The sequence below is a fragment of the Peromyscus californicus genome, unplaced genomic scaffold (genome assembly GCF_007827085.1).
Source record: "Peromyscus californicus insignis strain IS unplaced genomic scaffold, ASM782708v3 Scaffold_8__1_contigs__length_139910024, whole genome shotgun sequence".
Lineage (NCBI taxonomy): Eukaryota > Metazoa > Chordata > Mammalia > Rodentia > Cricetidae > Peromyscus > Peromyscus californicus.
The window spans coordinates 83,726,867-83,753,835 of record NW_026294606.1 but is presented as its reverse complement, the minus strand read 5'-3'; the positions used below and the strand labels follow the sequence as shown (position 1 = coordinate 83,753,835).

Here is a 26,969-nt window from a genome sequence, read left to right as displayed (position 1 = left end):
CCTTTTCTACCACCAAGCTACAGTTCGGCTCCTCAAGGTTGACTTTTGTCACCAGTCACTGCTGAGCCAAGAAGCCACTGAAGAATGTCATACATAGTGACAGAGTCCTTTAAGATGAAAAGTCAGTCAGGCCTCTCCAGGGCCATTTCCATTGAAGGTGGGTATGCCTCCACTTCAGCTTCCCAGTGACCTTCCTAGATGATGCTCTGCCCCTCTACTTTCCATTCTACTCAGCCTCGAGGCAGCCAAAGAAAGGCCACTTCCTCTGAAACAAACCCCACATCCAGCTCCCACAGGGAGAGGATAGGAGAGTCTTTTTCCATGAAAGGTACTTCCTAGGTTTGATATACTGAAGCCGACCTTCTCCCTTCAGGAAACAGTCCTGTTTTAAGACATGGAACTAAAGTGGGTTCCCCAGTCACTCAAGCATCCACAAGGTCAGATAGCAGAGCAGAACTGTCCATATAAAGAATAAAGGAACACCAAGACACAGCTCAGGGGTATACGCAAGGCTCCAGGTTCCATCCTCATACTGACTACACTCAATGCCACCCTTTCTGTTTTCTCCCAGACTTATGAAACCCATCCTTCAGACACTGTAATGGTCACTCATAAGTGATTTGGCAGGTGATCTGGCAAGCTCAGAATAGGCGATCATTTTTATCTGATGAGTAAGACATTTTCATCCATCCTACACAAACATCAGGAACCCGACCTAAGCGTGACAATACCAGTAGCAGCGAGACTTAACACAGGTGACTACTGTGTTGGTTAACACTCCAACCTGAGGTCATGTAGAATCACTGAAGAGAGATGCCACCAAGCATGTCTGTGAGGGAGTTTCTAGGCTAGGTGGAGGTGGGAAGACCCACTCTAACTGTGGGCTGTGTGGTTTGATGGGCTGGAATCCTGCACTGCCCGGAGGAGACAGTGAGCTGAACACCGACATTCACCTCTCTCGGCTTCCTGAACTCTGGACTCACCAGAGCTGCCTCATGCACGCCTGCCTGGCCATTACAGACTGTACTTTTCAAACCAGAAGCCAAAACAAACCCTCCCTTCCTTAAGCGGCGTCTGTCAGGTCTTTTTTTGTGACAGTAAGAAAGGCAACTAATGCTGTAGTTCAGATCCTTTCGGGGCACCCTTCCTGGATGTCTGCTGGTTCCTTCCATTCCATACGCAGTGTGTGGATGTGCTACAGTAAACACAGCACCGTGGGACTGGCAACCTGAGATACCCAGGTCAAGACTACAGGGCCAAGGGAACCAGACCAGAGAGCCTGAGGTAGACAGGTCCTAACCAAGCCTTCATTAAAACTACAGAACGTCACCGTCAGGCTTTCTGTGGTTGGTAAAAGATGTTTAGAATACGCCATGTCTGTCTGCACATGGTCAGGTCAAATAAAAGGCAAGTGGTAGACTGTGGCCCACCGAAGGCAGAGTTAATTCAAAGCAGGACAAAGGCTCCTCCTTACCTTATCCAAGAGCTTGATGGCAAGATCTTCTAAGAACAACTTGTGGGACAGGTCGGAGCCATCTAGCAGACACAAGAATTTGACAGCACAAATTCTCACATAATAATCTTCTCTCTTAGTGCTTAAAATATAAAATGATAAACTGTGTTAATATGTTTTAGAAATAGAAAAATGCATCCACTGTTTGTACCAAATGCCATCACAAGTACCAAGTCCTCCCCAAAACGTGATTGAGATTAAGTAGGTCTACAGTTAATGAACATCCTTTTAAATTGGGAGGCAGTAAATCACAACAAACAAATACTTTACAGGAGAACAGCACAGAATGGGGCACAAATACACCCAGACCTCAAGGATACACACACACACACCAAACAAAAAAATAAAATAAAATAAACCTGTCCCTATCAATAATGATGGCATGGAGGACTCACACCCTAGTAAGAGACAGAGGAACAAGGACATGGGCTCTCAACTCCATAGCCTGTCTCTGTCTCCTACTTACTATACAGGAAGCGCTCTGAATGTAACAAGCTTGTTAAGAGCCACTAGAAAGTGACACTCTGACTACTATGTTAAACCAGCCCAGCAAACAAACAAAAGAAGTTGAAAACAATTAACTAGGCTGGAGAGATGGCTTGGTGTTTAAGAGGATGTACTAACCATCTATGGGACCTGAGTTCAGTTTCCAGCACCCACATCAGGAAGCTCACAACTGCCTAGAACTCTAGCTCTAGGGGATCCAGCACCCTCTTCTGGCCTCTTTAGGTACTGCACTCACATGCACATACCCATACACAAATACATACAGATACACATAAATAAAAGTCTCTGAAAACACTTATAACAATGCTCACATTTAAGGAAGCATGGCAGAAGAGTTAAGATCTAGCTAGCTATGAAGTGAATACCTGTTATAAATACTCACAGTAATCACTTGTCAGCCTTAACTCTAAAAATCACAAAAAATGATGTAACAATCTTTTCATCTTTCAAACACATGTGCAGGTTTTTGAAAGAAGTTGAGAAACTAAGACTTTAAAGTATTTGATAAGCTCCAAAAATTTCAGCTTAGGGCTGGTGAGAGATGGCTCACTGGGTAAAGGTGTTGGACACTCAAGCCCAGCCACCTGATTCCACACTCGGAAGGAGAGAACTGACTCCACAGAGCTGTCCCCTGGCCTCCACATGTGTGCCACGGCACAAGCTCGACCCCTTCCACCACTTAGGAATAAAGAGCTTTAAGTTCAATCAGACAAGAACACTCTACCTAGAGGATACTCTCATAGCCTATCTCACACTCATTAGCTACACACATCAGCTAGGTATGAATTTTTTATGTTAATTATTCTTTAATGAAAGGGCTTCACAAATTCAGGGCCTTTCAATCACTGTTTTTATGTATAACAAATTTACTTGTTAAAATGGTAAGTATGAATTCGATGATAAATTTTACAACCAAATAAAAGGTTACAGAATAAAGTATATATCACCTCCACCCTTCCACTCAGAGCTCTTCCCCCAAAGAAAAGGAGGGGCCTATGCTATCCGATGGCATGTCTTTACTTGGACTAGACTGTGCACTCAATTTTGAAAGTTTATTAATTTAGTAAATAGTGAAGATGTAAATAAAATATATGAGCAAAGAATATTATTACTTTTAACACATTTTGAAGGCTTGTGTTATGGCTTGGTTGGGAAATTACCCCTCAGGTTCATGTGGAAGGCCTGTTCCTAAGGGGTGGCCCCATTATGGAGTTTGTGGAACCTTGGGGAGGCAGGGCTTAGCTGGAGGAAGTGGATCATTGGGGTTTACAGCCCTGCTTCACTTCCCACTTCTCTCTGCTACCAAGCTCTTAATGCCACGGCCATAAGCCAATCCTAAAGCCATGATGGATGTATCCCTCAAACCTCTCTGAAGTTATCTGTCAGACATTTAGCCACAGAAATAATGATGATAATAACAATAACAAATTAATACAGCTTGTTCATTAAACTAGATGTAATGATAAAACTTTTATTAATTTATGAATAATGGAGCTAGAAAGATGGCTCAGCAGTTAAGAGCACTAGTTACTCTTTTAGAGGACACAGGTTCAATTCCCAGGACCCACATGGTGGGTCACAACCTTCTGTAACTTTTATTTCCAGGGGATTCTATAGCCTCTTCTAAGCTCTGAGGGCACATGCAGATGGTACAGATATCCATGCAGGCAAAACTTACCCACACGTATAAAATAAAAAATAAACCTTTTTTATAGAAGTTAAGTCAAGTGGAACGTCTCACTTGCATCGAGACACAGTGGGCCACACTTACTTCTCTATGATGATGTTTGCTGCACAGTCTTGTCCAAGGTTTTCTATGAAGGTTTGGACATCCTGAATAAGTCTTAAAAATGTGAGAAGGAAAAAAAAAAAAAAAGATTCAGAAGAAGAAAAAAAATTAAAGCCCCAAAGTTAATACTACAACCTCCTGGTTGAAAGCCGAGCACAGACGTACCTCCACCCACGTGTGACAAGTTGACATAGTGGCATTTTTACCTCTGATCACGCCTAAACACTGTTCCAAACACACAAGCCTCCAGGACAAGTTCACTGTAATCCTGAGCACTGGAAAACGACCCCTGGGACACACCGGAAGCAGCCGCTAACCAAGATCGGCAGCAGTGACGGATCAGAATGTTGAAGACCCCTGTTTTTATGGTGGACATTTCAATTATCTTGCACATAATCTGAAATGAAACGCAACATTCAGGTTAACCTTTGACCAGGCCAGTTAAAAAGAAAATTAGCGGCATAATAATGATGAAAATTAGCAGCGTAATAGTTTTGTGAAAACTATTACTTTCTAATGGTGGCTTCTAAAGAAATAAGCCCTCCTGGCCTGGGACCGTTAATCTTGAAAGTCAATTGGCAGATGTAGGATCGATAGAGACACATGTCTAGGAGTGCCTATGGGGATGTTTCCAGAGACATTTAAATGAGAAAGCTCCACTCTGAATGTGGTGGCGGCACTCTACAGGCTGGGGTCCTAGGCTGAGGAAGGAGAGAGTGAGCAGAGCCCCAGCATTTGTCCCTCTGTTTCCTGGCTGGGTGTCATGTGACCGGCTGCCTCAGGGTACCACTGCCACGCCTTCCCCGCCATGATGGCCTGTGTCCTCAAACCGAAAACACCTCTCCTTCCGTCAGCTGCTTTTGTCAGGGATTTATTACAGCAATGAGAAAACCAACACACAGCCTGGCCCCAAACTCTGTACACTGAATACAGAATACACACAGCTTCTAAAGTCAACCTACAAAGGGGTTTCGACGTGGAAAACAAAACTCTCAGGACCTGCTGGAGAGTGCTTCCCTTTTGTGTGCAGCCTATTTACTTGCCGACATGGTAAATGGGAGTTGTGTGATAAATGTATCTGAAAAATCCCAAACTAAACTCTACTGGAATGTTTTCAGACGACCCCTGATCGTGGAACGCTAAGTCCTAGTATTTCAAGAGTGTGTGTTAAGTCCAGAATTCCTGGCCGAGCCACCCATCCAGGACTCTCCAGGAGAGACACGTGCCAAGGACACACAAGGAGGAGGCAGCCCCTCCCTGCAAAAATAGGACCTCAGTGCTCCAGAGGCAAAGACCACGGTCTCCTGCTGTGCCCCACAGTGCGCAGAAGGACAGGAGGGGCACCGGAAGCAACCTGAATCTACAGCAGGACGGAATCCCATTGGGTCATCCTCCCTGCTGAAGGAATGGCTGCAAAGAGAAGTACAGCCGTCCCTCGTGGCCCGGGGGAACTGCCCCAGAATGCCCCAGAACAGCAAAATCTGCAGAGGCTTCGAGCCCTGTTCATATAAAACAGTGTACAGTCTGAATGGAGCCTCCATATGGGGGGAACATTATGGCTACTTAGATCAGCCATACAACCTGGGCCCAGGGCTGCAGCTGTCCTAGGAGAGCTACAAATATCCAAAACATGTCTGTAGACAGTGACGTCATGTTGCAGTACCCAAAGGCTGACACCGGGCTCCTAGTAATCTCTAGATTACTGATAATATCTAATGCAGTATAAATAGTTGTCATACTTTTATAAATAACAAAAGGGCAGTACTGAGGCAAATTTTTTTCAAATATTGCTTTTAAAAATGTTAATTTTTTTCACATTCATTTCTTTTGGGAGGGGTACACAAGTACCACAGGGTACATGTGGAAGACAGAGGATATAACATCCAGGAGTTGCTCTCAACTTTTACCAGGTGGGTGGAACCAACTCTGGTTTTCAGACTTGGCAGCAAGGGTCTTTATCTGCTGAGCCATCTCTCTGGCCCTCAAATCTTTCGACTTATTGGCTGAACCTGTGGATGGTGAAGCCTCACTCAAGTTCAGGGGGTTGTCTTTACCCCCGGAAAACAAAGAGACTTTAAAATCCTGTCTTTCTCTACCTAAGATTTAAAAACAAATGACAGTACAAGGTAAGTACAAAGACAAAGGGTGCCTGCCATGCTCCTCCCGTCCTGGTCAGCGTCAAAGCTCATCAGCTCGGCTCTGCACCATGTTCCCGCCGTCCTCCAGAGGCACGGTGTTCCCAGGCCACCCAACTCCCTCAGAGGGAAGAGCTAGGCCTCCTGAGTTCCCAATCATTAACTTGCCAAATGAGTCAAGTTTGGTTTTGGTGGTGGTGTTTGTTTTGAGACAGGGTCTCACTATATAGCTCTGGCTGTCCTGGAACTCACTATGTAAACCAGATTGGTCGCTAACGCACAGAGATCCACCAGCCTCTGCCTCCGGAGTGTTAAGACTGAAAGTGTGCACTGCCACACCCAGCTGTGACTCAAGATCTTAAATACTGTTTGAACACAATGGGAAGAGCTGTGATCTGAGTGTGAAGTGTCCCCCTCCCACCCCAGGCTCATGTGTTCTGATCCCTTTGTCCAGCTGGTGGTGATGTTTTGAAAGGTGGTGCCTTTGAGGGGTGTAGACTAGCCCTGTTTGTCTGTTCTCTGTTTCCTGGTGCACTAACATGGCAGGAGTCACTGCTTCCCTCTCCTTCCACTACAGAGGGAGCAGCTGCATCCCTTCCCTATCGCAATGAACTCTATCCCCTGAAACTGTGAGCCAAAGGCAACCTCTCAAGTCCTGCTTGTTGACTATCTGGGCACAGCAGGGCAGGTGGGAGTCGGGCCCCATCCTGAGCCTCCTGTCTGTCATACTTCTTCATCTCATTCAAGAACACACTCTGAGAACAAAGCCCCAGTCCTAATACTTAGTTACAAACACACCTCTTCTCTCGCTTGTCCTACAGACTACACAAAATGCCAAGAGAAAAAAAAAAAATTACCTCTTTTATTTTGAAGTATGCCTGGCCCTTGAATTTGGCAGCAATGGCAAGCATTTCATGATCAAAAACAAAGTGAACGAAGGCTTTTAAGTTAGGCCAGAACGTCAGCTGAGTGTTACTCAAGGAAGATATAATTTTCCAAGCCATGTCAAAGGATTCGATGCAGAGTGACTCCTCGGAGGTCAGGAGCTGGCGGAAGGGGGTGAAAACAGTGGTCAACCTCAGGGATGCTGCTACTCCTCCTTCATCACCCAATTCACCTCTCCCCCGTCTCACCTGGGGAACCAGCACCTCCATGCAGCGGAACACGGGTAAGATGCGGTCGGCAGGGAGAACCGTGAGAACGTCCAGGGCTGACCGCAGGGTCTGCGCGGGCATCTCGACAGCAGGGAGGAAGCACTCCTGCATGTCACTTTCCATGGCTGGACTAAGGGGGCGGTGCCTCCTCAGCAGGAAGGCGAGGCAGACCCACTGATCGTGTAGATACTGCGCCACTGTCTTCCCCCATCCTGGAGAAGACGGTGACTCTTCCAAAACACTGAAATTTTCAAAAGGAAAGGTACTAAGCCACACACTTTCCCAAATCCGTCTTCATTTACTTGGCATGTGGTGCTGTTCCTCACAGAGGCAAAACAGACGGGTGGTTTGAAAGCAGTCTGGCTCCTGCAGAATCCTGGACAGAGCTAGAGGGAGGGGACTGGGAGGTGGGGGGCTCTTCCAGCTTTTCCATCAGCAGGTAAAACACCAGGAAGCCCTCTCCAGGATCCAGGTAGATGCTGGTGCCACATTTATAGGCTTTTCAGTCCCCAACATCATAAGTGTTTCCTTATAAGCTCCCCAGGCTTGGATATACTGTTCCAGCACCCAAAAACAGACCGAGACAAAGGATATATGCACCGCATACATCAAACAGCCTATCCACCAAACACTGAAGCAACCCCACAGACTAAATGTTCTGCAAGGCATTTCTACAACCTTGAGAGACTCACTGAAAACTAAGTCAGAATGGTCACCAGGTTTCTGACAAGGGAGATGAAGAACCTAATGGTGTACTCTCATCCAAAATGGAGCCTCATCTCCCCAACTCCACTATACCACGGGCACCATCAGGGATCACCAATGACCATGATTGCAACAAAAGCCAGATTGATAACCCTTAACAAAGACATTCCTCATTCACCTGCCGTTCTCCAAGGGATGCACACAGCTGTTCTGTTCCTCTGAACGGGCCTTCCACAGCATCTGACTGAGTGGAAGAGTTGACAGGAACCTGTCCATGGGCTCAGCATCGGGAGACTCCAGCTGCAGCACTGGGTGCTGGTCCACAGCCTCACACAGAGCTGCCAGGGTGGCCATGCTGACTACTCTCTGCACCTGATGACCCAGAGTTGGCTCCTGCGGAGGACAGAACAACTCTGATACAAGGGAATCAAGTCTCAGTCTGAGGCGACTGGGGCTGCAAGGCTGTGATACCTCATGCCTGCCTCCCTTCTTGTTACTGCCAAACATCAGTGGAATAAAAGAAGTTCAAGTGTATGGCTCTCTGCCAGTTTAAAATGGCAGTTGGTACTCAGCATGAAGAGCACAATTCAACCTGTATAATAAGGGCTGCCTAGACCTCCTTATAGGACAGATCAGCTGCCTGTGAGTGGTTTGAACCCAGGGGCCAGCGTCTCAAGTTGGGTTTTTAACCACTCTGCTTTTCTCTGTTATGTGTAAGTAATGCCTACAGGTGCTAAAATCCAGTGCAGACATATCTGCACAAATTACAACACAAACCATGAAGAAGGAAATAAACACCACTGTGTAAGCACAAGGGGCATAGGGAAAATGAAGGGAGGAGAGAGACCTGGATCCAACAGAGGCTACCACTCACTCTCCTGGCAGGGTCAAGCTGGATGGAAGCCTCAGGATGGAGGTGCTATGGTCTAAGTGCAAATTCACCCAGGCTCATATGAACATGTGGTCCTCAGCTGGTGGTTGTTGTTGGTGGGTTTTTACTCTTTTTGGGGGGGGGGGGGGCGGCCTGCCACTCAGCTCCCAAATAAATCACACACGGAGGCTTATTCTTAATTATAAATGCCCGGCCTTAGCTTGGCTTGTTGCTTGCTAGCTTTCCTTAATTTAAATTATCCCATCTACCGTTTACCTCTGGCCTTTTCATGTTCTCTTACTTCTATAAATCTTACTCTGACTCCATGGCTTGCTGTGTAGCTGGAGGGCTGGCCCCTGGAGTTCTCCTCCTCCCTTCTCCTGCTCCTTGATCTCTATTCCTTCCAGATTTCTCCTATTTATTCTCTCTGCCTGCCAGCCCCATCTATCCTTTCTCCTGCCTCACTAATGGCCATTCAGTTCTTTATTAGACCATCAGGTGTTTTAGACAGGCACAGTTAACACAGCTTCACACAGTTAAACAAATGCAACATAAACAAAAGTAACACACTGTAAAATAATATTCTACAACAGGTGGTACTGTTTGGGTGGTTGTGGAATCCTAGTTATCAGGGGTGGGTCACTAAGGGGTAAGCCTTGAAGAGGGTTCTGATATGATCTCTTTACTTCCTGGTTTGCTGTGATGTCAAGAGCTCCGCCCATACTCCCACTGACAAGGAGCCACCACACCATGCCTCCCTCACCCGTAACACTGTTCTCTCTTAAATGCTAAGCAAGAAAGAACTCTTCCCTTAAATCACCTCTGTCAGGTAAGTAAGGAGCACATACTTGTGACCGAGAAGCTCTAAGTGGTCACCTGGGACAGCTGCAGCACAGGGCACCAGGGGAACAGGGAAGAAGGATGGAGAACTAACCTGGAAGCCAAGGAAGGAAGCCAAGCATGGAGGCTGCGATTTAAGGCTAATGAAAGGGTTCTATACTGGGCCAGTGTGAGCAGAAGACCTAAGACACCTCCCGTATCTGCATTGAGGTGGTTTTAAGACTGAAGAGAATTGCTGGGTATGAAGGCACAGGCCTAGAAACCCAGCAACTCAGGAGGCTGAGGCAGGAGGATCATGAGTTCAAGGTCTGTCTAGGCTACAAAGAGAATTCAAGGTCAGCCTGAGTATTCTAGTAAGGTTTTGTCTCCAAGTTTAAATAAGATGGGGTGGGGGAGCACTGGTATAGCTCAGTGTGGAAAGCACACAGCCAGCACAAAAGCATTCTGAAATGGAGGTTGTGACCCTGCCAAGGGTTGTGTAACTGAAGGTAGGATCGTGAAAACTCTGAAAACAGTCAGGTTTTCTAAATGCACAGCGACTCAAAATTAATTGAAAATCAACATGTGATGAGTTTAAGGTGTTTATGGCTGTGCTTGTCCATCTTGACTGTGGGACTTCACGGTGGCCTTGTTTCTGAACACACAACACTCTCACCTTGACCTCAAGCCACACAGAGCCAGTGAACACTGCCAGACACCCCTGGGCCCAGACTGAGACTACCGTATCTTATAAGCAGTGTTGTGTGTACCAAGTTCTCAGCTCTTACACAGGTATAGGCTCCATTACAGAACACGAAGACTTTAATGTGTTAGACAAACAAGCATATCTACCTCATTAGTATGCAATTTGCTTTCTTCTAAAGACTAAATCATATGCATATCAAAGGACTTTTTAAAAATAAATTTCTTTATGATTTATTATCTGCAAATGCTTAATTTGTGTTCCCATTTTTTAGAGTTATATACCAAGGTTCATAAAAAAAATTTCTTCAATGAAAAGAGGTCACAGTGAAGCCAGGTAGTGGTAGCATATACGTGTAATCCCAGCACTTGGGAAGCAAAGGCAGGTGGATTTCTGTGTTCGAGGCCAACCTGGTCTACAGAGTGAGTTCCAGGATAGCCAGGGCTATACAAAGAGACCCTGTCTTGAAAAACAGGAAGAAGAAAGAAAGAAAGAAAGAAAGAAAGAAAGAAAGAAAGAAAGAAAGAAAGAAAGAAAGAAAGAAAGAGAAAGAAAGAAAGAAAGAAAGAAAGAAAGAAAGAAAGAAAGAAAGAAAGAAAGAGAAAGAAAGAAAGAAAGAAAGAAAGAAAGAAAGAAAGAAAGAAGGAAAGAAAGAAAGAAAGAAAGAAAGAAAGAAAGAAAGAAAGAAAGAAAGAAAAAGGAAGAGAGAGAGAGGGAGGGAGGGAAGGAAAAAGGGAAGAGAAGAGAAAAAGAAAAAGAAAAGAAAAGGGTTCACAAGAGAAAAAAGATTAAGACCTGGCTTAGGGTATACGAGGTGTTAGAATTCCTACCCAGTCCCCCATGACCGATCATGTGCTGGCAAGAGGCTTAGTCATCCCAGGGCCTTACATCCTACATAATCCGCCACGCTCAGCGTAATCACGCAATCTATGTGCATGAGTGGCATAGCCACGTAAGCCTGTATGCGCATGTGCAGAAGGAATCTATAAAAGCGGGTCCCACTCATCCCTCCACCTTTTCTTCCCGCACAATCTTTCCATAGGCCTAAGCACATCCCTTCACTTCCCTTCCCTTGATAAACTTTTACAGTGGGTTTTGTTGTACCTTGTGGTTTTTCTCACATGGTAAACAGTGCCGCTTAATGAATAACATTGTGCCACCAATAAATAACATGGGGTCCTGTATTCAAACCAGCAGAAGGAAGGAAGGAAGGATGGATGGAGGAACAGGAGGGAAGAAAGAAAGGAAGAGAAGGAGGAAGTGAAGAAGAGAGAGAGGGTATCAGATTTCCACTACATTCAATGCTGTGATGTATCCCAACTCCCACAGTATTGGTACCTGAAGGCAGGATCTTAACAATCAAACTTCAGAAAATCCTTTTTATAATTGCAAAATATTGTGGAGCAATCAAATAGGTATTCCTTGCTGGACATAACCACACACCTTCAGCCCAGGAGGATTACCTTTCCATCCTCAGCCTCCTGCAGATGGTGAATGCATGCGTTTTTCAGAGGAGATAGGACCCGACGGATGGGGTTGCCTGCTTTCCAGCCCAGCTTCACCTGGAGACTCGTGAGCTCAGCCAACACCTTCAGGTATAGCTGGCAGCGGTCCAGATCCGCCACCTACAACAAATGTCAGGACATGTAAGGACACAGGCCCTGTGACTTTCACACAAGTAGAATCCAGAGAGGAAGCAATCTTTGCATTTAAATACACTACAAGACACTGAAGAGGAAAGCCATTCCATCATGCAGGGCCCAGGACGTCCGCATGTAGGCTAAGGATGTGATGTCCTTCTTTGCAGTCTGAACTCTCCCAGAACCTGATGACACCTTTCACAGCTCAGCATCTGAACCCTCATCAACTAGGAAGCCTTGGGAGGCAGAAACTGGTCCATGAATTCTTCTTCTTCTTTTATTTTTAACACATAGTAATATACACAGCAATGGGTATCTGTATTTTCATTCCTGTATAATGAATTTATGTGGTCACCACAATTTCCCTCTCCAGTCTCTCACCACTCCCAATGGCCTTCCTCTTTCCAATGACTTCTTCGACCGCCTCAGAAGCATGGGTGAGGGATTGCTTACAGGAGAATGGGCACCTTCCCAGTGGCTACACCCCTGAAGAAAATCTCTCTCCTTCCCTTAGCAACTGTTCACTACATAGATATCCTCAGGAAGAGGCAGCCTTGAGAGCCCTCCCTGCTCCGTGTTAGATGTTGATGGGCCCACGCTTGCACAGGTATTGTGAGGATACCCAGTTTCTCCAGCTCTTCCAGGCCAGGGCTGGCCCTTCACAAACAGTAACAGCAGTGGTTACAAAGCCCATGCCTTAGTTTACTGCTAACTGACATCAGGGGAAGGAGGGATGCCCTAATTCCAAAGTAAGGTCCATCAACTCACTTAAGAGCTAACGGGGGTGGGGTGGGGTGGGGAGGGGCAGGAGCTTCTGGGAGAACTAGGTTCTCACACTCACTATTTCTATGATGTAAGCCGAGTTCCTTAATTTTCCTAGGCCTCTGGTTTCTCACCCATACAATGGAGACAGTGATATTGACAGCATTATTATTTAAGCTCTAACAGTGAGTGCTTTGACTCCAAGCACTCGGAGATAAAGGAAAACATTTTTAGTTGGGGATGACCAGCTCTCTCCTTCCAACACGTGGGTCTAGGGGGCTCAGGGGACTAACTCAGGCTTGATGGCAATTGCCTGAACCTGCATGCCATCGCGCTGAACCAAAGTTCTTTAAAGAAGTCCATTTCCTCACCTTCTTGATGATCTACACAATCAAACTGCTTCAACATTTGTCCATAGAGGTTTTAGCAAAAATAAATAGAAATTTCTATAAAAACTAGTATTTTCTAAGTATTCTTGGAAAGAAAACTTTAATTATTTTTATATATCCCACTAAGAATAATCTATGGTATGTAGGAGACATGACAGACATATTCAGATCATCTGAACCCAGAATCCACTGTTCCCACCTCTGGCTACACTTCAATCAATGAAGTGTGTGCATGCACGTACGTACACACACACACACACACACACACACTACACATACATATACACACATGGCCCTGGTCCTACCCTTAATCTAACATTCTGAATATCTGGGTCCAGGTCCCAGTTACACACAAATGTGTCAAAGGGCTTAAATCCATCATATTGAAACCTTCCAAATGTGATAAGGACGGACTATCATCTGGGAGGCTCAGAAGAGCTGCCTCTCTTGCTTAGGTCACAGTTAACACTGATGGAGTGGAAACTAAGTGGTTTGAATGTGAACCCCCGCCCACCCCACCCCCACACAGGCTCATGTGTTTAAACACTTGACCCCAGCTATGGTGGTTTGGGGAGGTGGTGAAACCTTGGGAGGTGCCACCTGACTGGGGAAAGGGATTGCTGCGAGAAGGGCCTTAGGGTTGGAGTCCAGCTATTCCTGCTTACACGGGCTGTGACCAGCTGCCTTTGTCTCCCAGGGCCCCAGCTGCCTTTGTCTCCCAGGGCCCCAGCTGCAGCCTGTTCTCATAATAATCTCTTTCCTGCCATGATGGATCCAAGTCTCTCAGTCAATTTTGGCCTCAGAAGGGCCAAAATTGCCCTTCCTCTGATGAACTGCTGCTGCTGGGCATTTCCCACGACACTGAGCTGTTTGGAAGTCTACAACGGCTCTGCTTCCCAGAGTGGCTTCTGGGGAAACCAGCACACTAAAGAGATCTTCCTTTCCAGGTGATCCAGTGAGCGTCGACAATGAAAAGCAAGAGTGGTGACAGGCTCCCAAAAGAGAAAGCTCCGGAAGCCCAATGCTACTTACGCTCTGCAGCTCATTCATGGTGAGCCTCCGGAGCACAAACTGAGACATGCTCTCTGCAGCAGACATGACAGAGGTCTGGAGGGCAGTGGACACCTCATCTGTGGGGAGAACGTGTTTTATTAACCTGATAGAAGGGGCGGGGCGGAGCGGGGCGGGGGTGGGGGGTGGGGGGGGTGGGGTGTCTTTGGTACAAAACATACCAGAATCTCTTATACAACTGTTAGACAGAAAGGCAGTCAATGGAGTCCAGGACACCATACCACAGGCCCAGCATACCAAGGACACTGGATGGACTTTAGAAATGTGTTATGTGGAACACACACACACACACACACACACACACACACACACACGGACTGCTGAAATGGCTCAGTGGGTAATGGTATGTGCCACCAAGCCTGATGATATAAGACCATCCCCAGGACCCAATGGAAGGAAAGAATTGACTTCTGAAAGTTTTCCTCTGATCTCCATGGGAGTGCCATGGCATGCTCATAACTGCATATATCTGCACACGCAAATATAATAATAAATAGCTTTTTAGAAAATAGTGGTGGGGGTGGCCCAACGGTAAGCTGCATGCTCTGCAAACATGAGGACTGAGGTTGGATCTCATTGAAATGCTGGTATAGCAGTGCTTGCCTGCAAGCCCAGCATGAGGGCAGGGGGAGGTGCGATGGAGGCAAGTGGATGGGGGGGGGGGGGGGGGCAGGCCAGCCAGTCCAGCCAAAACAGCTCTGGGTTCAGTGAAGAGGCTCTGGCTCGAGAATAAGATTGGCATCAATGGAGAGAACACCCTATGTCAACCTCTGGCCTCCACATTAACACACTTACACATACAGGTGTGCACACACATGCACATCCTCACATGAAAAATAAATAAATAATAATAAATAAATAATAGAATAATTATTATTTATTATTCAAGAAAGAAATAAAAACACATTCTAATGATAGTATACAACCCTCCCGGAGTATTAGATGGACACCCCACTGTATCCCTAGGAGCACCAGCAGCTGCTCAGTGCATGCATGGGAAGAACTAATTCTTTTTTTTTTTTTTTTTTTTTTTTTGGTTTTTCGAGACAGGGTTTCTCTGTGTAGCTTTGCGCCTTTCCTGGAACTCACTTGGTAGTCCAGGCTGGCCTCGAACTCACAGAGATCCGCCTGGCTCTGCCTCCCGAGTGCTGGGATTAAAGGCGTGCGCCACCACCGCCCGGCCCTAATTCTTACATTTAGAAATCAGGAGCTCCCTCTCATTCTGAACACCAGCAACCCCCCAGCAAGGCACCCCAGAGCCCAGTCGTCCTCACCATCCTGGTCACTGGAACCTCTTGGCACACAAGAATGCAGCAACCTCACCAGCAGCTGGAGGCACCTGTCCGTCCTCAACAGGGGCATGTAGGCATTGGTGCCCAGCTTCCCCAGGGCATCCAGCAGGGGGTCTAAGAAGATCCTCAGCACGTTCTGAGTCCTCTGCTTCTCACTAGATGGTAAAAGAACACCCCCATCAGCCATCTCAAAAGCAGGACCGTTCCCCCAGCTAGCACTCACGCAGCAAGATAGCTCAGGGGTCATACGAGTTACTTCACGGATGGCGCACATGCCCAGGACCTGTGAGGACCCATCTCTAGGTCTCGGCTTTTCATTGTCTTCAACCCTTATAGTGTGGGACACAAATCTAAACCCATGCTATGTTAAACTGCCGAGGTCCTGACCAATGGTTTTGCAGCAAAGAAAAACGAGAGAGAGCAGAGAAGAGAAGGAAGTAAGTGAAAACAGAGACAAAATCCATACAGATGTGTGAAACTGCCAATGAATAAATAAAAAAAGAGAAGCATAAACTAGTAAAAGACATGTAACATCAACTGTTTTTTTAAAAATACAAAAGGAAAAACCCTACAGATATAAAACTATTATGACCAATGACTTTGGCACTAAAACTTCATCTAGATGGGATATGATGTATCAAGGCTGTTTTACCTTCAGCACAGTGGCTGCACCTTATTCTACTGCTATTTCAGCCAACAACTGCCACTCCACAGTTATGGGTCTGCTTCTCTGACGGCAGCCTGACTGCTCAGGCCACAGTCTGGCGGGAATTCTGTTCCCACAGGCGTTGGCTCCGCCGCTGCCGCTAAAGGTAGCTTTAACAAAATCTCTATCATTCTATTTATAAATAAGACTCGAGATTCAAAGGCTGGGGTGGAAACCTGCTAGCTCAGAGAGGTTGAATAGCACCTAGCTAACCTTCTCTCTTTGCAGGCACCTCCCAAAAACTCCCTCCTTCTGCTCTGCAAAAAACAAATTAGAAACCTCGCCACTCAAAACCCCGCCCTACCACTTCTGGTGCGTCTATCTCTTCCAGATGCTCTATGACTACTTTCTGTCAACTAGTGGCTAACTCAGTCTCCTGACCCAAGGTTAATTTTGTTTAATTAACACAAATGAAAACTCAAGGTTCACAGTGTGATCGAATATCCCCCACCACCAAGGTAACTGTATACCATGCCAAGGTCCCGCCTAACCCCGGCACTGCTGCCACCATAGGAAATGATCCGCTCCTGTGCTCAGAGGCCACTTCATCCCAATAGCCATTTTTGCTTATGTCACTCACCTACAATTTACACTGGGATCTTAGCATCTACTTTTCTTTTTTCTTTTTTTTTTCTTTGTTTAGCATCTACTTTTCTAATACCAGTATAAAACAGTAAGCATCCTATATTCTCCGATTTCATATTAGATTGCACAGCTGACATTTAATTTACCAACCTGCCAGCACTAAGTGACCCTATCTCTATTCACATGCTGTTACAGTAAACATCTCTGTAGTACGTGACACCAGTGTTCTCGACCTGGTCTTTCTTAGAGGTGACTCAACCAACCACTGAAAAGTCTAAGCACCCACGATAAACCATATTAGCCTCCCCCGCACCCCAGCACTGAAGAAACACTGACCTGAATTGGGTCTTCATGCCTTCCACGTCCACAGCCAGCAGCACCATCAGAGAAGTCAGCCTGGCTTCAAGCCAGTCTGGCATAAAGCCGCTTTCCCCTGCTAGGATGACAAAAGGTACAGCGTGAGAAGCATTCCCAGGGCCTGAGAAATAGTGCTGTGGGTAAAGGTGCTTGCAGTCAAACCTCATGACTGGTTTGATCCCCAGGACCTACATGGTGGGAGAAAAGAGCTGACTCCCTAAGTTGCCCTCTGACCTCCAAATGGGTGCTGTGACATGGATGCACTCATGTGCACACACACTTTTTAATTAAAGAAAAAATTTAAAAGGCATTCACTAACTCCTTCAAAACATGATGCACTGAAGCCATAACAGCTCCATCACTATTCCCAACCCATGCTACATCATTAGAGAAATACATTATTATGCACCACGCTTAAAGACAATAAAAAGGACTCCTTGCCCCTGTTGTGTGCAGAGATCCTGCCTGACCACCACAGACACGCAGCTCCCCGGACCACAGAAAGTGTTCAGCCGAGAATGCCAGAACTGTCATTACAGCGAGGGCCACACTGGAGAGATGTGCCTGCAGCTGGAGTACACACTAGCGCAAGTGTCTTGATCTGGGGACAACTGAGCTGAGGGGGACATCTGAGAAGAACAGCCTGGGTGAACAGAGATAAGAACCTCCCATGTAAAAGAACGTGTGGACGGTCCTGCTAGGAGAGCATTCATCAACAGAAGGATGCAGGATGCACATATGTGAGAAAGAATGGCAGAAAATGAGGTGACAGACCTACTGAAGAGACCCGGACACTTGGCAGAACGTTCAGGGAGTTTTGCTTTTGTCCTAGAGGCAACTGGAAACCTCTGAGGGTGCGCACACATTGGGGTGGAGGGAGTTCCAAAATGGAAACTGTAGGGCAGCAAAAGGAGGAACACGGGAAGCAGCCAGAGCAAGGCCAGCTGGGCTGGGACTTCCGGAAGCCACCTGACCCTGGACAGGAGGGGTGAAGCACCAGGGCTGGGCAGCCCAGCTCCCCTGGAGCCACGGTGTGGGACTGCGCTAGCAGCAAGGAAGGTCTGCCTTCAGCTGCAGGCCTAAGCCAAGAAGCTCCCAAGCAAGAGCACGGAGAACGCCCTTGAGAACGGAGAGGAGACGCTCAGGAGAGAACGCTGGCGGACAGACGAGCTCTAGAAGGACACTTCCCTGATCAGGTAAGACCCACTCCTGGATCAGATGAGAGAAACTGGATGAAATGAGCCGATCTGAGACAAAGGCAGGGAAGTTCAGATGTGCTACGTTCAAAGGCACAGTTTCCCCCGAATCATTGCTAAGGGCCTTAATGAAGAGGAAGCAATAGAAATGTAAAAGAAATCCTAATTAATGAGAATTCTTCTCTCCTGCAGGCTGGCATGTTCTCTCCAAAGATCTTTGCAAAAGTGGTCTCTGCCAGGAGTGGGGGTCAGTGGTAGAGCACCCACCAAGCATGCCCAAGGCCACACCAGAACCACATCAAAAGAAAAAGAAAACAGGAAAGGAGAAGAAGAATGGTCTTCACAAGTGTGTGATGAAAACAAACCGCCTGGCAGAATAACCCTTCCCAAAGTGTGCTCTCTGAGATTGGTTTTGGGGGCTGGAGAGGTGACTGGGGTCAAAGCCTTAGCTCTGAAAGGATGAGTGTGCAGTTCAGAACACAGCACCCACGTAAAAGCTGGCAGGAGTGGTGGTCAGAGGCAGGGGCAGCAGGTCCCTGGGATAAACTGGCCAGCTGGACCAGCCAGTCAATCAGCAAGTCCCAGATTCAGTGAGAGACCCGGTCTCAGGAAACAGAGGAAAGCAACTAAGGAATTACCCGATGTCAAGCCCCAGCCTACACACACACACACACACACACACACACACACACACACACACGTCACTCAGATAAATGAACTGGTTTTCATCAGTTCACAATAAACAGTGCTTCTAAAGCGTGAAAAACAAACCCACATGCATTATTTGCATTCATCCGTTTCCATCCTAGAGAACCACACACACCTGCCCTGTGGGATGAGTTCATGTACTAACTGGGTCCACTTCCTGCCCTGGTAATTGAGCAGCTCCAAAGCGTCTATACTGGGTTAACATCCTCAAGTCTCAGAACCCGGAAAGCCGGGAGAGAGCGATTCTGCTCACCTGGCTGAAGTTCAGGCTCACACAGCACAACTGCTTATGCCCACAAATCAATCTGAAAGTTCCTTATAACACATTTCGTCATTCCATAAAGAGGAGTTCAGACTTACTTTCCCAACCAGGGGACTTCACGAACTCCTGAACGAGGTTCTTCACGTAAGCCTTTAATGATGTCTCCTGTCCCTCAGAGCCACTAATTGAGGACTGCCTAAAGTATCTTTCATTGACGCGCAGCCAATCACAGAGCTAGACAGGAAAACCATGGCAGGGTTATTTTATTCATAAATCATAACAGAACAAAGCATTTCTCATTTCCCTGAGCCATAAACTGAATTAAAAAATTTAAAAAATTAGACATAAGACCTTGGTACACTCTCATGAAGCCATCATTCACTGGTGTTGAGTGGTACAGAAGAATATAATTTTTAATGTGTGGCTCCTGTCTTCAGAACTGTATTAGCTGGAGAGGACCACTCGGAACCCAGTGAAAGTGAACTTCAAACTTCTAGCAAAGCAACTGATACATTCTCATACTGGCTAGTGATGGCTCCATGGGGAAAGAGCTTTTATAGTGCTTTCAAACCGCTGATTTCCAGCTCACCTCTGTCCACAACACGGTCCCTCGTGCCAAGGACTCCTCTTGTCTCAGAGACATGAGAAAAGCTGCCACATCAGAAAGAGATACTTTCTCCTAGGCAGAAAAAGCTCAGTTTAGACTTTTAGAGTCACATCACAGCTCTGTGGAAACAGCAAGTCAACTAAAGTCGGATGTCATTCCTTCAGATACAGGAAGTTACATTGTATAAACAAAAGAACAGGAACTCAGCCGGGCAGTGGTGACGCATGCCTTTAATCCCAGCACTCGGGAGGCAGAGGCAGGCAGATCTCTGTGAGTTCAAGGCCAGCCTGGTCTACAGAGCGAGATCCAGGAAAGGTGCAAAGCTACACAGAGAAACCCTGTCTCGAAAAAACAAAACAAACAAACAAACAAACAAAAAAGAACAGGAACTCAGTGCATAAAGCTGGGCTCTGGTGTGAGGACAGACTTCAGATTTCCAGAACCACTAACAACTGAACAGAATTGGTGGCATCTGTAATCCTAGTGCTTATGAGGCCAAGATAGGGGATCCCAGGCAAGCCGGGCAGGCAGACTAGCTGGAATAGGCAAGGTCTGGGGTTAGCAAGAGACTCTGCCTCTGTAAGTGGAGCACAACAGAAGACATCTGCCTCCATACCCATGTGTGTGCACGTTCATGTGCGTGCACACACACACTTGCATGCCACACACAGACACATGACAAAATAAAGGGAACTCCACAGTGGCAATCTATTATATCAAAAGCCAATCCTTTTATTTATTTATTTACTTACTTATTTTTTTTACATACACATATGTATTTTTTTGTAATTTTTTTTTTTTGTGGGAGGAGGTTTTGGACTTTTGAAGCAGGGTCTCACTCTGCAGTCGAGACTAGCCTGGACTGAATAATCTAGCCCAGCTGGTCTCACACTCAAGGCAAACCCTTCTGCCTCGAGAGGCATTTTTAAAATACACATTTTTCTTTAAAATCAGCTAGCATCTTAGAGACAAGATGAGTATAATCTTTTTAAAAATACCGTCAATAAAAATAAATGACAATGAATAAAAAATGATTCTTTAGAAGCAACAAAAAGAACCTCCAACTGAAGAAAACCACAGCGGTTCCTCAGTCCAAAGATCACAGCTTATAAATATTCTGCATCAGGCCAGGTCGGCAGGCTGGCACACACAGCCCCTGGGTTAAGCAAAGTCCTGTTGGAACACGGCATATGCATTTATTTAGATGACAAAGAAGAGTCCCAAAGTTAAACAGGGACCATGTAACCTATAAAGATGCCTCATTTTCACTGCTCTGTCCGGCACAGCAGTGTGCTGACTCCGGCTCTCGGTATCTTCCTCTGGACTCTGTCCACGAGCTCCTCTCCTGGTGAGTCACCCAGGATGGCCTGGTCCCTTTACCAGGCTGTGAGAATGCATGTGAAAGGCTCCTAGGGAAGTTGACTAGAGCTCAGGGCCCAGGTTTTGGCCCAGGTTTTGTCCTGGGACCTGGCTCTGCAGCGGCCCAGGCCTCACAAATGTTAACATTCCCAAGCCCCAGACAGCAAGTCACTGCTCAGCACAACCCAACCACATTACAAGTGCCAACACTTCCTGCACACTTCTGTCACCTTGGAAAATGTCAATTGTCCCCAAGTCCAGGTCCCATCAGGACACCCATGGGCCAACCCGTCAGCAGGCCTTTTTGACAGCACCACCACAGGCCAGACTTGTATGCACAGGTACCCCGAGAAAGACTTACAAACAGGCATCTGTACAGGCACACTCACCACATCCACCAGATGCAAGGCTGTCTGGAGAAGGTAGCACTGTGCCGCTCCTCTCAGAAGGACCTGGTGTGTGATCATCGTGCACTGGAGGACATCCCTGGTTCAAAACAAGGACAAGGTAGGTACCAGGGGAAGTCTGATCACTCACAAACACCTACACAGTCTACAAATTCTGACAAAATGACCATCACTAGGAATGACGGTCACCAGGAGTAACTAACCATCACCAGAAACAGCTATCACCAGACCAGGTCAGTACCAGGACTGGCCACCACCAGATGTGACCATCACCAGACTGGCCAGCACCAGGAGTGACCATCACCAGGACTGGCCAGTACCAGGAATGACTGTCACCAGGACTGGCTAGCACCAGGAGTGACCGTCACCAGATTGGTCAGCACCAGGAGTGATTGTCATTAGGAGTGACCAGCACCATAAGTGCTAGCATCAGGAATGGCCAGCACCAGGAATGACTGTCATCAGGAATGGCCAGTCACAGAAGTGACTGTCACCAGGAATGGCCATCACCAGAAGAGCTGCAGAGCCAGTTTCCAGCGTGATCTTACACAGAGCACAATTTTTGTTTTTCTTTTTTATGTGATTGAGACCAAGTCTCAGTAGGCCATCCACACTGATCTCAACCTCCCTCTGGCCAAGACTGGCCTCAGGCTCAGTCTTGTTTTCTTAAGTAGTGGAGTTACAAGTGTGAGCCAAACCCAGACAGAGTTCAGTTTTAATACGAACCCAATCTCTTTGAATAAGAAAAAAACTGGGTATGACTGTAATCCCAGCACTTGGGAAGGCGAGACAGGAGGATCGCTGTGACTCAGCGTGGGCTATACAAGAATCTGTCTGTCTCAAGGAAAAAAAAAATACTTAAATGCAAATGTTCTCAAAGTAAGAACTTCATATATTTTTAAATACTTTCTAATTGCTATTATGATTTGATATCTGTCCTTAATTTTTCTAACGTATCAATTTTTCCTACTCATCAACTTTAAGGTGATCAAAACCCAAGTACATATATTATAGAATATATTTAAATTAGTAATTCATCAAACAAAAGACATTCCATTAATTATTTATATGAATAAAAACATGTCAGTTTTTCTCACACAAAGCTACATGAACGAGTAACAACAAATGAATGAATACACAGTATGTAAGTTACCTGAGAGCGAGAAGCCCTTCTCCACCCAGGGCCTTACATCTGGGCATGCCTGCCAAAGCCTTGGAGAGGAAGAACACAGGCACAGCACACCAGTGTCTACCTGCCATCCTCTGAATGAACTTTAATAGGAAATGACCTGGAAGAAAAGGTTTGCAAACGTTATTGCTGCAGAGATCACACTGAAGAGTCCTCTGCTCCCTTAGTAAGAAAATATAAACCAAACTCTCAGTGAGACAACACCTCAGACCTACTGGGACGGCTAAAAGCGAAAGGAAAACAAGAGAGCTGGAATCTGAAGAAACGGGAACCCTCCCGCTTCTGGTGGGAATGGAAAGGGTGCGGTCAGCGTGGACAACATGTAGCGAGAATGTGACCCCGCAAAATCCACATCTAGCTGTCTAACTAGGAGTATTCAACACAGGTTCATACAAAACCATGTGTAGGGACATTCACAGCGGCATTGTTCACCAGAGTGAAAAGAGAACACTGGGGAGCAATGGACAAACCTATGGGTGGATAAATAAATGAGAAGCCCACCGTGAAGTGAGGACGGAGTTCGACTCTGCCACAGACATGAAGCTCTTGCTACACAAACCCACCCCCTGAAGAGGCCAGCCCTAAGAAGCCACGTGTTCAATCCCCTGTGTGAAACCCATGGAATACACACATCAGGGAGACAGGATGTGCAGCAGGAGCTGTGAGGAGCTGGTCTGTGAGGCCCAGTTCTTTCTGGAGATGAGGGAATTATTTTGGAAACAGACAATGGGGATAGATGTACAACTTTAAATATAGTAAACACTGCTGATCTGAACAGTGTAAATCTCAATAAAGCTATTTTGAAAATTATTACAATTTCATTCCTGTTTAGTATGATAGATTCCACTGTGCTGTGGAGAATCTGATAATCAGGAAATTGTGGTTTGTTTTTGTTTTTTGTTTTTTTTTTTTTTTACTGAAGATAAAGAAGGGGTTTCTTTTGTTTGTTTTTTGAGACAGGGTCTCCCTAAGTAGTCTAGTTAGGCTGAATTCGTGGCAATTCTCCTGCCCCAATCTCTCCTGTCCTGGGATTACAGGCATGAACAAGCACACCCAGTCAGAGGTAAAGCTTTAGCTGCTGGGGACCACTTTCCTGAGCTGTAGAACCACTGCTGGGACAGTCCCTCGCTCCTGGGCACACCTTCCTGGAAAGCCATTCCTGCCCTCCTTGGGTCTCATTCAGTGGCTGACGTCCTCTTCTGAGACACAAAGGGTTAGTGCCTCCTCCATTCATCTCCTGCTAATGGCACTGTTTGCTTCTGTTATGAAACCCCAGAAAAAGCCAGGCATAGAGGAGTATACCCAGCATTCGGAAGGAGGCACAGGCAGTGGATCTCTGTGACTGTGAGCCAGCCTGGTCTACATAGTGAGTTCCAGAACAGCTAGAGCTACATAGCGAAATTCTGTCTTGGGGGAAAAAAAAATTCCAGAGACTTATCGAACCTGGAGGAGCCACTGGAAACTATGGGTAAACATTCTGCTCTCTTCTGGATGCATTAATTAGATCCAAGACACCCTGTCTCATGCCAACCCCTCACTCAGTACAATAGCCAGGCTTCCCTTCAAACTCACCCCACACACTTCTGGGCCTGAGCCACCAACACCAGGCAGGCAGCCTCCACAGAGCACTTCGCTGGGCACACCAGCCATGCTGCCAACATGCAGCCCCAGGAGGCTGGAACCCAGGTGCTCACAGTCGGCAGTTCCACTGTTCTCTCCAGAAACTAACTGCTTTTACAAGAGCCACTGAGACAACCAACTTCAAAGACCTGATACTGTAGACCATATTTACCTCTTCTGAACAGATGACATCACTGGTCATCTTGTCAATAAATGAATATAAGAAGAAAAAAAAATTCCATCCCTAGGATCAGTAAAAGTCAGAGGCCCGTGTGTGCCACCTGGCACCAAGAGTCTCAGTGCTTTGTGCCCACTTCCAAACTTAGCCCAAAGAAAAGAAAAAATCAGCCGGGCGGTGGCACACGCCTTTAATCCCAGCACTCGGGAGGCAGAGGCAGGAGGATCTCTGTGAATTGGAGGCCAGCCTGGTCTACAAAGTGAGTTCCAGGAAAGGCACAAAGCTACACAGAGAAACCCTGTCTTGAAAAAAAAAAAAAAAAGAAAAGAAAAGAAAAATCAGTCCTGACCCGGGGAAGTGGGCCGACTCCAGGGTACAGGGCTATACCAGTGTGCGCTCCTCAGCCACGTAGCTAAGTCTTCTGCTGAAACGGACAACTCAGCGTGAGCTGTGTACTGTCCAGCACTTTTCCTTTGTTCAGCCTTGTTTGCTAATGCTTGCAGAGGAGACAGTACACAGACCACAAGGCCAGTGCTCTCCGCTGCAGATGCCTGCACAGCACTGATCATGACAGCCACATGATGGCACATATACCAAAACGTGCTAAAAGTTAAAACGTAAATTAAAAATCTCTGACATACTCTTTGTTTCTTCTGGAAGAAGAGAAACGTAAGTGACTAGAAACTTCTGCAGCTTTAATCCCAGGGGAGAGCCACTTCCCAGCAGTTGCCCTGGAGACCTGTGATCAAGGAGAAGGAGAAAACCATGAACTTAAAAATCCATTTACAAATAAGCATATGGACATTAGTCTAAATGCAGCATGGCCCTGGTTCTCAGCAATAAAATAACTGGACAACTCTTCTTGCCCTGGACTTGCATTTTATTTTTCAGAATATTTGGAGACTCTCTGAACACAGAAACATCTGGATGTTCTACTAGAACAGCAGGACTCTCCAGGACCCCTGACTGTTGGCTGAAGGGGTGTGGCAGCCTGTGATGACACACCCCTTCCCTCCTTACACACACATCAGTCTAGTATCACAATAGCTGGGGACGACTAACTTAAACTGTACCTTTTTGTTTCCAACATACAATTCAATAACTTTACATCTTTAGGTTGAAGTAAAAGAGCATTCACAGTGAAGACAAATATTAGAGATGACTCACATCTGCTAGTGTGCAACTGTGAACACAGACTCGACCACGGTGGTTCTGCCTATGTGTGTTATCTGCTAACTGAACACAACAGGGCACCAGAAGGTGTGTCCCGATAAATGTGTGCACCAACTCTCCCAAAAGCACGGAGGCCGTGTGCTGACTTCCCACAGCCCAGCCACCTCACAGATGGAATGCCGTCCAACAATGCCTCACTGAAGACTCAAAATTCCCTGTCAATCACGCCATTTTATGTTTTCAGTATTTATTCATCAGACATTGAAATCAATAGATCCCTGTCAGTTGGCCTGGACAGTAGCATTTTTAAAGAAATTGGTGAAGAGTGGGGTAATTTTCATTTTTAGAGGCCTCCTAAGCATAACTTACTTATAGCTATGAATTTAGTGATCAATATCAGAAAGACAACATAATTCTAAAAATAAAAGCGGAGGAGATCTGAAAGGGCAATTTCAGAGTATAGATAACTCTCCAAATGAGGTTAAGGCACAAAACTAACAAACTTCTGACTGCTAACCTTTTCCAAGGGTGAAAGCTGTGAATAAGCAGACCTCTTATAAGCCATGGCAGCCACTGTCAGATACAGAAAGGAATATGTTAGGATGGACTGTGCAGAACAGGACTGACAGACACCAGACACACTGGTGTGAACTCAAGGTTCTTAATACAGATGGAGGGAGAGATGGAGAGGAGGAAGGGGAGGGGGAGAGGAAGGGAGGGAGGGGAAGGGGAGAGGGAGAAGGAGGGAGGGAGGGAGATGATGAAGGGCGGAGAGGATGAAGAGAGGAAGGGAGGGAAGGGAAGAGGGTGGGAGGGACAGACACACAGATGAAACATACAGAAGGTAAGTCGGTTCAGCAGACAGAGCGTGACACACACACACACACACACACACACACACACACACACACACGTGACAACTAAGCAAATTCCATTAGACATTAATATCTGCTGGCTATAGATGAACAATAAAGGGTAATTCTTTGTATTATCCCCCGACTTTTCTAGCAAACTGTGAAACTAAGTCAGAATTAAAAAGCTAAAATAAGGCAGCGAGCCAGGCATGCTGTGTACAGATGCCCAGAACTGCACTAGAGAAGAGCTGACCCCCTGGGCTGGGGCCTATCCACGGTGTGCCGCTGGCCCAGCATGCACAAGGCCTTGTCCCTAGCCCCACAGCAATAGCAGACCAGCACGGTGCTCACCTGCTGTACAGACAGCTCTCTGAGAGGACGTCCATCAGTGGGCCAGTCACAAACTAAAAGGGAAAAG

General features: G+C 46.4%; 1 protein-coding gene across 5 annotated transcripts in view; it reads right to left on the bottom strand.

Moving 5' to 3' along the window:
- Tarbp1 (TAR (HIV-1) RNA binding protein 1) overlaps positions 1-26,969 on the bottom strand; it is a 70,085-nt gene that overhangs the window by 14,228 nt on the left and 28,888 nt on the right. For 4 of the 5 annotated variants that reach the window (XM_052727530.1, XM_052727528.1, XM_052727529.1 and 1 more), the window contains exons 5-20: positions 26,903-26,955; positions 25,166-25,263; positions 22,691-22,826; positions 21,520-21,616; positions 19,754-19,843; positions 19,263-19,398; positions 16,978-17,077; positions 15,333-15,505; positions 14,020-14,117; positions 11,660-11,821; positions 7,982-8,196; positions 7,078-7,339; positions 6,802-6,990; positions 4,016-4,206; positions 3,792-3,863; positions 1,475-1,595 (exon numbers count right to left, since the gene is read on the bottom strand). In XM_052727530.1, the coding sequence (XP_052583490.1) occupies positions 1,475-1,595; positions 3,792-3,863; positions 4,016-4,206; positions 6,802-6,990; positions 7,078-7,339; positions 7,982-8,196; positions 11,660-11,821; positions 14,020-14,117; positions 15,333-15,505; positions 16,978-17,077; positions 19,263-19,398; positions 19,754-19,843; positions 21,520-21,616; positions 22,691-22,826; positions 25,166-25,263; positions 26,903-26,955 (2,193 nt within the window). The remainder of the gene's footprint in view (positions 1-1,474; positions 1,596-3,791; positions 3,864-4,015; positions 4,207-6,801; positions 6,991-7,077; positions 7,340-7,981; positions 8,197-11,659; positions 11,822-14,019; positions 14,118-15,332; positions 15,506-16,977; positions 17,078-19,262; positions 19,399-19,753; positions 19,844-21,519; positions 21,617-22,690; positions 22,827-25,165; positions 25,264-26,902; positions 26,956-26,969) is intronic. The other variant, XM_052727527.1, reaches the window with a different exon arrangement.